Below are 10781 nucleotides of genomic sequence, written 5' to 3'. Positions count from 1 at the left end.
AAATTTACCATTGAAGATTTTATCCAGAAGTTGTAAGTAACCAGAAAAAGAAAAACAAACAAACAAGATGGCTCAGTGGGTAAAGGTCCATGCTGCTAATCTTGAAGGCCTAACTTCAGCCCTTAGACTCTTATGTTCAAAGAGGGAGCCAACTCCCACAAATGTGTACATGTGACACACATGTGTGCATAAATGTAAAAATTTAGAAACATTCTGTTGATTTGACACATGAAACAGACCTAAAATATAAAATGATAGGAAAGTCGTTTATAATTTCTTCTCCTCACTCTTCCAACTCCTTGTATCTGTAAGAAGTAGGTACGCAAGCCAGGAGTGGTGGCACACACCTGTAATCCCAGCACTCAGGAGGCAGAGGCAGGCAGATCTCTGAGTTCGAGGCCAGCCTAGTTTATAAAGAGTTCCAGGGCAGCCAGGGCTACTACACAGAGAAACACTGTCTTGAAAACAGATAAACAAACAGAACAAAACAAAAGTAGGTAAGCACATACGTGTAAGTGGCTTTAGAAGGGGAGGTAGCCATGCTTGGGGTACCCAGGTGCCCATGCCCTCTGGTGGGATATAAACAGACCCACCCTCTGGTGAACAGTACAGATCAATGAGCATTACTTAGTTGTAACCAGCTGGGCGGCGGTGGTGCACACCTTTAATCCCAGCAACTCGGAAGGCAGAGGCAGGTGGCTTGCTGTGAGTTCGAGACCAGCCTGGTCTACAAGGTGAGTCCAGGACAGCCAAGGCAACACAGAGAAACCCTGTCTCAAAAAAATAAAAAAAAAAACAACTTACTTGTAACCATGTGTGCTGGCTAGTTTCTGTCAACTTAATACAAACTAGAGCTACCTGGTAAATGGACACGTGCCTAAGAAACCGCCTCCATCAGATTGGCTTGTGGGCCTGTGTGAGGTTTCTTGACTAATGATGGATGTGGAAGGTCCCTGCCATCTGGGCAGTACCACCCTCGGTAGGTGGTTCTGGACTAAGAGGGCTCATGGGTGCCATGACACAGTGCTGGAGAGCATCCAGGAAGCAGCTTTCCCACTGTGCTCTCCCCTTCAGTTCCAGACTCCTGCCATCACTTCCCTCCCTGAGCGGTTGTAACTTGCAAGCCTGGTAGGCTGTCCTCCTCGGTGTCACTTCCGGTCCATGTTTATCACAGCTAACCAGAATATCACTGAATGACTTGCTACAGATCACTAAAAATTGCTCCTTGTGATTACTGTCAATGTTTATTTATGAGGAGGCATACTGTGGAAGTCAGAGGACAGTCCCGCTGTGTGGATTTCGTAGATTAAAATCAGGTAATCAGGCTTGGTGGCAAATCCTGTATTCACTAAACCATTTCACATGACCCTCACCCCCACTTTTTATTGTTTGTTTATTTTTAGTTAGCATATAAAACAATAGCATTCATTAGGATATTTAATAATAGATCTCACTGTACCTCGCTCGTTTTTGATCTTTCACTTTTCTCCCCATCTTCACACACACACACACACACACACACACACACACACACACACACACACTAAAAATGTAGGCTTTACTTATGACAATAAATATGAGCTGAGTGTTGTAGTGTACACTTTTAATCCCAGCTGGGAAGGCAGAGGTGGGTAGATCTTTGAGGTCATCCAGGGCCACATAGTGAGGTCCCATCTCAAAAAAGGAAATAAAAGTTTTAAAATGAGAATAAATATATTTTTGCCTTCCTCCTCACTCTATCTCGTCATCATCTACCATCTAATGTCTTGCCAGGATTGTGTACTTAAGTTCTGCATATGAGAGAAAATATTTTTATTCTGCGCCTGACTTGATGATTACTAAAAGTGTATACTAAGTGGTAGTCAGTGTTTATTAGGATTTTACTGGTACACCCATTCACAGAATTTTGCTTTCTGTAGAAGGTTTATAATTTTATAAGAGTGCTCAGAAGCGCAGATGCAGGTCCATCCCATACTGGGCTAGCCAGCGGCCGACGGAGCTGCCCCGCAGTCGGTGCTGGACACCCCTCAGGCAAGCAGCCCTGCCCGGAAGTGGCCATGGTTCCTGTCGCGACCTTTGCTTTCTTGTGAATAACTTATCCTGAGAACCTCTTAGGTCGGTGTATATTATTTTGATTAGTGTGTGGTGACATATATGTGCACATTTGATACTTTGTTTTTCTGGTAAGACTTTAAGATAGCTCAGAAATGAAATAATTATGACATTACAAAGAAAAAAACTCAAGTTGTATAACCTAGCCTTTACTTTGCTTAGAAAAACTGGGTGTCTTTAAGTTAATAATTTATAGTTTTATGGTTGTGTGTTTAAGTTCTTGAAAATAAAGAAACATTTTGTATGTTTCTCTTATTTCTTTAATATATATATATATGAAGTTACTTAACGATCGACTATATCTTAGGTCCTTCCTTCCTTCCCTCCCTCCCTTCCTCCCTCCTCCGTGCTAGGGACTGAACTCCAGCCCTCTGCGTGTTCAGCAGGTACTCTATCTACCATTAAGCAACACCCCAGGCCACCTTTATCTTTTTTGAACTTCTTTTTTTATTTTGGTCGTCCCCACCCCCCCCCCACCCCCCCCCCCCACCCCCGAGACAGGGTTTCTCTCTGTAGCCTTGGCTGTCCTAGATTCACTTTACAGACCAGGCTGGCTTCAAACTCACAGTGATCTGCCTGCCTCTGCCTCCCGAGTGCTGGGATTAAAGGCGTGTGCCACCACGCCTGCCTGAACTTCTTACCCTACTTGCCATATCCCCAGATTCCCCTGCCAAGACAGAGTATACAGAACCATGCTAGCTGAGTTGTTTAACTAGAAAACCTTACTTGCCCTTCCTAGAAAGGCTTTGTACCACCAACGCTCATTCGCGTTGACCCTTCGGCAAGTTGTAATATGTGCCAGTTGAGAGGACTCTCCCATTTTGTAATGAATCTCCCACTTTTAATTTTTAATGGCCCACCCGAAGCCCTGGCATTCAATTTCTTTGTAGTCCTGCCCCAGCAGGATTTAATTTCCTACTGGATGATAAATTGGAATGGGATAGAAGGTTCTGTGATCTGCTTCCAATTAATTATTAAAAATGGATTTTATTATTTTTTCAGAGTCAGGAATAAGGAATATATGGATAAGTAGTTAAAGAACACATTGTGGACAAGAAAGGGCACGACTTGAAGTTGCTGAATAACTAGGGCTGAAATGGCCTGCCCATAAGCAGCCATGAGAGAAAGAGAGAGAGAGAGAGAGAGAGAGAGAGAGAGAGAGAGAGAGAGAGAGAGAGAGAACACACTCAATTGCTCTACATTGCCTTGGCTCAGTGGGTAAGAGTACTGGCTGCTCTTCCAGAGGACATGGATTCAATTCCCAGCACCAAGGCCACTCAAACTGTAACTCCACTTCCAGGGGATCCAATACCCACACACAGACACACATGCAGTCAAAACACCACTGCACATAAAATGTAAAAATAAATTATAAAAAAAGAAAGTTAACATGGATGATTTGATCCAAACCATTCAGAAGGTGAGTATGGGATTTCCTACCCAGTAAGGAATGTTAAATGACGCTCAGTAGAAATTGCAACACAGTCTGAGCGAGGTGTAATGGAAGTAGCTGTGGTCTTGAGAAAAAAAAATAATTCTATCTCTGCACCTGCCACACGATGGAGCCTCTTCTAGCTGTATGACCTGGGCCTCTCTCACCACTTCCTTAGCCTTCGCCCTGAGCCAAGGCGCCCCTAATCCCTCGGTGAAGGTTTCCTGAAGACTTGTGCAGAGTTTCTCATACAGGGTCTGGCAACGAGGACATCATCTCACAAAGCAGAAGGCTGCAGTCCAGCACAACAGAAGGTCGGGGTCCTTAGCCACTGCCTGAGCCTGCAATTTGCCCTCTCAGTCTCTACCTTTGCTGAAATTCTTACCCACTCCACCCAGAAACAAACTCCCCACCCCCGCTGTTATTGCTGCCTTCTTTCTGATTTGGTATAGTCAGTTTGTTCATGGTACTTAACATGTGCTTCAGAAAGAACCAAATCTCTTTAGTCTACTGTAATGTTCACATGCCGTCAGATTCAAAGTCCGGTGCTCATGGAGAGCCACAGAGGTGGGGTTTCCTTCCTGTACTCATTGGGATTTTGAGATGGAGCTGTTGGCCAGCTTATGCTGCACTGAAATTCACTGTGATCCAGACTGATGTTTGTTTGTTTAGGTTTTTCGAGACAGGGTTTCTCTGTGTAACAGCCCTGGCTGTCCTGGACTCTCTTTGTAGACAAGGCTGGCCTTGAACTCACAGCGATCCTCCTGCCTCTGCCTCCCAAGTGCTGGGATTAAAGGCATGCGCCGCCACGCCTGGCACCAGACTGATCTTTAACTCACAGGCTTCCTGTCTCAATCTCCTTAGTGATGATAATCCTCCTGCCTCAGTTTCCCAAGTGCTAAAGGGATATTTTTCTAAAACAAAACCAAGTGCTGTAGTGACAGTGCCCCAGAACTCAAGATAAAAAGCTGGCATGGCGATGCATGCTTGTAACCCTAGTGCTGAGAGGCAGAGATAAAAAGATCCCTGGGACTCGCTGGCCAGCCAGCCTACCCTGATCAGTGAGCACGAGGTTCCTGTCAGAGTTCCTGTCTCAAAAAACAAGGTGCACAGTTCCTAAGGAGGGACATCAGAGGCTGACACCTGCCTTCACAGGCAGGGCTACCCGTGTGCATGTGTACTCATACATGAACATATATGTATACATGCAAGTGGAAATTCATGCAAGACTCATGGTGTGCAACATATCAAAATTTCAAGTTCAGGATTTGCGCAGTACATCAGTGGCATCACCTCACTGGAGTCCTGCTGTCTAGGACGTCTGTGACTGTGAGAAGGGAAGTGATCAGCTTATAGGCAAAGACAAAAGAATTAGATTAAGGTTATAAAATCTTGGAGTCAAAAGTTATGTAGCTCTAGCCCTAAATAAATGCTAGATCCAAACTCTGGCTTCAGGTGTAGTGCAGATCTTGTAATAATACTCCTTGGGTTTCCTTGTTGTTTTGTTTTGAGACACGGTCTCACTGTGTTGCCCTGGCTTGCCTGAAAGTCTCTGAATTTGAGGCTGGTTTCAAACTTGTGGTGATCCTCCTGCCTCTGCCTCCCAAGTGCTGGAATTGTAGGTATGAGCTACCCAGTATAGCCCTGGGTTGCTGGTAAACACCTTGTTTTTATTTATTTTATTGACAAAATGTCTCAGAGCCCAAACATCAGATTTCCTAGGTGGTGGCATCTTTGATCTCCCTCCTGCACCCCCTTTGACTGATGACATTTTGAAACATGTTTTAGAAAAATTTTAGAGCCAGGTGGGATGGCGCACGCTTTTAATCCCAACACTTGGGAGGCAGAGGCAGGTGGATCGCTGTGAGTTTGAGGCCAGCCTGGTCTACAAAGTGAGTCTAGGACAGCCAAGGCTACACAAAGAAACCCTGTCTCGAAAAAACAAAAAACAAACAAAATTTAGATTAATTATTTTATGTGTGCCAACTGTTCTGACTGCATGTATGCCAGGTACTTACAGATGCCAGAAGAGGGCGTCAGATCCCGTAGAACTGAAGCTACCGGTAGTTTGGGAATGGAAGAGTAGCCAGCCAGGGCTCTTAATCACTGACCATCATGGCAGGCACTTGCAGCAGCAGCTTTTTAGTCAGCCGCCTGGGCTCTTTTGGCTCTCTCTGGAGCATCGCTGTTCCTTTTGCCGCTCTATCTGCTGCTGCGGTTCTGCATTTACAGCCTGGACCCGACATGCAGCTCTTCCCTGCTGCCTATCTGCGGCACCAGTTTCCGCAGTTTCTGGTTCTGCAGCCTGAGGCTCCCTCCACCTCTGTGGCTTGGTCTGTCCGGTGCCCTCCACAACTCTGCCTTTGCTGGCTTGTCAAAAGCACTTGGTTGCTCCGCTACTTCTGTCACTCAGTGTGCTGCCCGGGCTCTGTGACTGCCACTGTTGCCGTGCCTGTTGCTCTGTCTCTGCTTTTTTGTTTGTTTGTTTGTTTGTTTGTTTCCATAACCAGCTCATTCTACTCTACAGAAAAGAACACTCTTGTGCTGGCTAGTTTTATTTCAACTTGGCACACCTAAAGTCATCTAAGAGGAGGGAAAGTCAGTTAAGAAGATGCCCCCGTAAGCTCAGACTATAGGCAAACATGTAGAATAGGTATTTTCTTAATTCATTATTGATGGGGGAGAGCTCAACCCATTGAGGATGATGCCATCCCTGGGTTGGTAGACCTAAGTGCTATAAGAGAGTAGGCTGAGCAAGCCAATAAGCCAATAAGCACCCTTCCATGGCCTGTGCATCAGGTCCTGCCTCCAGGTTTCTGTCTGTCTTAGTTCCTGTCATGATTTCCCTCAATGATGGGCTACAATGGGGAAGTATAAGCCAAAAAAACAAAACAAAACAAAAGCCAAAAACAAACAAACAAACCATTCCCCCCCCCCAACTTCCTTTTGGTCATGTGTTTCATTGCAGCACTAGAAACCCTAATTAAGTCAGTTGTATAAAATGCTTTTTCTTTCCCTGTTGTTTTAAATGAAAATACTGAGTCTTCTATTTTAAGACTCAGGAGCCAGAGGCTTGGGTGAAGCCTGCTAACTCAGAGAGGCAGAGAAAGCACCCAGCTGACCTTCCTACTCAGTTCACGTCTGAATGGAAAAGGTTAAAAGGTTCACTAGCTAAGCTGACAGCCAGGAGGAAAAGGTTGATGAAGAAGAAGAAGAGGAGGAGGAGGAGGAGGAGGAGGAGCTAGCTCAAAGCCCAAAAAGTCAAAGGCTGCAGAGCTAAAGAGCTAAAGCCTTTTCTATTCTTCAGGCTGTCTTAAATACCCTTCAACTCAAAGGCCCGCCTGTTTTTTAATCCCTGGTTTCTTGCTCTGCCTTTTAACCTAGGATTAACTTTTAAATCCTGTGTACAGAAAGCTCTTGGATTAAAGGTGTGTGTTAGGGCTCACCTGCACCAAACAAAAGACAGGTCTTCTTTACAGTTCACAATCTCAGGGATCACAATGGGATCAAAGAAATATCGTGCAACATTTTTTTTCTTTTTTTCTTTCTTTCTTTCTATTTTATTTTATTTTTTTTTATTTTGGGACAGGGTTTCACTGTGTAGCCCTGGATGGCTTAGAACATGCTTTGCAGACAGACCCAGCTGGCCTTGAACTTACAAAATAAAGACCTTCTGCTTCTGCCTTCCAGTTGCTGGGATTAAAGTACAACACCGCCACTGACCTAGAAAGAAGCCTTTTATTGGGCCTAAGGTTGCAACAGCAGAGCAGGCAAAACCCAGTGGGGCCTCCCAGTTTGCTTACCAACCAGCAAAACACCCTGCTTATATAGCGAGAGAAGGGCATTTGTACCAACCACAGCAAAAACTTCCTACAGATGGTTTGTGTTTCCACCAATCACAACACTGTAGCTTCTGAGCTACCAGGTGAAGCGCTTCCCCTCCGGCCTGGTTATAAATAGTTACCCGTGATCGCAAAAAGTCCTGTGTGAACTGAAACACTCCAGGCTGGGGCTGTAACATCAGGAGCTATAGCAAACAGCTTTGATCATCATCTTGTAGTTTCCATAAGGGTGACGTCCTCAAAGTGGCAGAGTGGCTGGCTGTTTGACTGACAGTCCTTTGGCTCAAGGGCAGCCTGGGAATCAAGGGAAAGTCCAACAGCTGCCAATTAGGAAGCCAAATTGCCTCCCCACCCCCACATGTTTGCTCTTTACAGGAAAGAGAGCATCAGGAGAGCTTATAATGCGAGCTTACAGAACTGATCGTTAACACTAATAGCGGTTTTTACAGTGATTTCACAATACTTAACTCCTGCCCCTGGGAGTGCAGAATCCTTTCATGTGTCCCCAAAAGAGAAACCAGTTCTGCTATGGGGGGAAAAAATCCCCAGTGTCTGCATTTGGGCCAGCCTGTAATGAACTACAAACCTTTGGCGCACCTAGAGCCCTGGGCTGCCTTTGCTGTGGGTTGAGGCCGCAGGAGGCTCATCTCAAGCCTGGGAGGTCAGCCACAGGCGGAGCTTTGACAGACCGGCAAAGGAGAGAAATTTCCAGGTATCTTTTTTTCCTGCCAAATCCCAGAAGTCCTTTCCCCAGGGCTGTCCCTGTGTAAGTAAAGGTGTGAGGGGCGGGGTGGGGGGCAGAGGGAGGGCAGGGGTGTGACAGCGGAGAAGACTTCTACTTTCCCAGCACAAGGTGCTCAGAAACTATAATTTTTTTTTTTTGGCGGGGGGGGGGGGAGGTGTTGGTTCATGTTGTGACAGGGTTTCGTGTAGCTCAGAGTGGCCTCTACCTTTTTAACGGAGGGTAGCCTTGAACTACCAATGATCATCAGGCCTCTTTTTAAAAATCTGAGGTTCCAGGCATGCCTCACTACTTCCGGTACTGGCTTGTGTGAGTTTCTCAACAGCTGCGTGGTGTGAGCCCAGCTCCTTTCTCAAGAGATATGTGAGGGAAGCCAGGCACTGCAAACACAAGACTTGGGAAGTACTGGTTCACTGTCTCTCAAAAAACAAGAACAACAAAAAAAAAGTTTGTTTTTTGTAGGAGGAAAAATACCCAGACAGGCGCCGGGGTGTGCACCAAGTGAAGTCGAAGCGGGGACACACCCTCCTATAGCCCACTCCCCCCCCCCTCGTCGGCGGGGCGGGCTGAACCCACAGAGGGTTGGACTCCAAAGGCAGGAGGATGCGTCGCTGATGCTCAGAGCTCTGGCCAGCCAGGAGGATGCTCCTGAGCAGGCTCTGTCTGGGACGGTCGCGGCTGCTGCCGACTATCCGAGCCCGCAGCCGCGCGTGTCCGAGGCCACTGCCACCCACACCCCAGGTAAGGCGCGTCGTGGACCCGGGAGCCTCGGGTGGAAAGTTTGCGCCGGGCAACTTTGGCGGGAGTGAAAGCAGAGCAGTTCCCTGCGAAGTGCTCCGCACCTCGACAGGTGGTGTCCGTGGGCGAAGTGTCTCGGGGCAGGGGGTTGGGGGTGGGGGAGATAAACCTGAGCGGCCGGCGAGGGGCGCACATGCCGGGAGCTCAGTCCGCCGACCCGACCCCTAGAGTCCCCACCGCGGTGTCCTGCGGGGTGTAGTCGCTGGAGTGGAGGAGGGGCAGAGAGAGCTCGGGTGGTTGTGTCCAGGATGGGCTGTCCCGACGGCTGCTGTCATCGGGGTAGGCTGTAATCTGGGTTGCTGTCTCCGCGGGGGGGGGGGGGGGGGGCGCGGATGTTGGCCCAGGGCGGAGTCTTGTCCATCCTCCAAACCCGGAGCCCCTCCCTTTCACACCCTTGCTTTAGGCGTAAACCAGGCAGTGGTGAATCAGAAGTGTGCGCTGTGAGTAACAGGCGGGCACGGTTTGTGTCATGGCCTGTGTGGAATCTCGAGGAGGAGGAAAGAAGTGCGGATGGGCATCAAAAAGGAAGGGCGGGAAAGTGTTGACTTAACCAGAATGCTAATAGAGAAGGAGCCTGGACGGAACCTGGTGCTGGGGAAGGGAGCTGAGTCTGCCCCCCTCCCCCGTTACTGGGTTAGCTGCAGATTGCTAAAGGGAGAGCGGTATATGGAAACTTTATAGTTCACTGGGCAATGAGAAAGAGGCAGTATCGGCCACTTTCACTTCCTGTTTCTTGTGGTGCTCCACTCCCCTCTCCCCCTACAATCTTTGGATTCTGCTCCAAAGCACTATTTTAATGCTTCAGAATTTGGATTGAGGAAAGAAATTTCAATGCATCTAAAAAAACAACAAACAAGCAAACAACAAAACCGTTTTTCTTAAATGCTTGAAAGCAAGCGAAGAAGTCCATTTCGATACTTACACCTAAGGCAAACTTCTTAAAACCTAACCTTAGCAAGCTCAATGGGGGTTTGGGAGACAGGCTTTCTGAAAATGGAACTTTTAAGGGTTACGTTTCAGAGACAAGGGCATTCCAAACACTAACCACTCACTCCTGTCTGCCTCACATCACAGAAACACAAGGATAATTAAACAGGGCTAATTATTAAGCTCATTTGACAGTTTTGTAGTGCTCAGAATGGAACCAAATGTCGACAATCTACTATTAGATTAGGCCACACCCACCTACTACTGGGTCACTCCCATGTAAATACTTGGAGTGAAGGTTTAGGGCTTCCAAGACTGCCTGTCCTTTCTCAAAAGATCAACACCAGCTCTAAGCACTTTTCTCGGCACAGTCCACCTAAGGCAGATAGGGTGACACCACCGCATGCCTGCCGCTAATGAAACAAGTTCCAGAAGGCTGAATACATAAGAAGCCTTAAGTCTGAATGATCTTTTTTTTTTTTTGTCTTCCAGAATATCTTTTTTCTTAATTTTATAATTTTTTCACGTTACATTCTTATTGTAACCCCCTCCCTCCCTTCCCTCTCTCCCCCTCCTCTAGGTTTCTGAAAGGGGGAGCCCTCCTCCCCTACTATCTGACCCCTCATTAAGACTGCCTAAATTCTCTTCCTCTGTTATCCAGCAAGGCTGCCCTCACTAGGGGCAGGCACTAGAGTTCATCTCAGAGATAGCCTCCGCTCCCACAACTGAGTCAGATCTCCTCACTATAGGGACATTTCTTATTCTAAGATTACTTCCATATGAGGCACCCTGGGGCTAAAGACAAGCGTCACAGCTGTATGCTTTCCCTAAAAACATTCCTGCCACCCAAAGCCCATGAAAACAGCTAGAACAAAAAAAGAAAGAAAGAAAGAAAGAAGTTTTCTCATAAAATCCTAACTTGCAAGGA

The 10781-nt window shown here is 47.0% G+C and overlaps 1 protein-coding gene across 2 annotated transcripts in view; it reads left to right on the top strand.

Moving 5' to 3' along the window:
• The first annotated feature begins 8372 nt into the window (after nt 1–8372).
• Nucleotides 8373–10781, top strand: part of MCUB (mitochondrial calcium uniporter dominant negative subunit beta) — a 57053-nt gene continuing 54644 nt past the window's right edge. The window contains exon 1 of one of the 2 annotated variants that reach the window (XM_084756850.1): nt 8373–8869. In XM_084756850.1, coding sequence (XP_084612976.1) covers nt 8771–8869 — 99 coding nt within the window. In that variant the 5' untranslated portion in view covers nt 8373–8770. The remainder of the gene's footprint in view (nt 8870–10781) is intronic. The other variant, XM_084756849.1, reaches the window with a different exon arrangement.

The sequence above is a fragment of the Acomys minous genome (genome assembly GCF_964271855.1).
Source record: "Acomys minous genome assembly, chromosome: 14".
NCBI classification, from domain to species: Eukaryota; Metazoa; Chordata; class Mammalia; order Rodentia; family Muridae; genus Acomys; species Acomys minous.
Note: the sequence above shows the minus strand (reverse complement) of the source record. Positions and strands in the feature narration are given on the sequence as shown.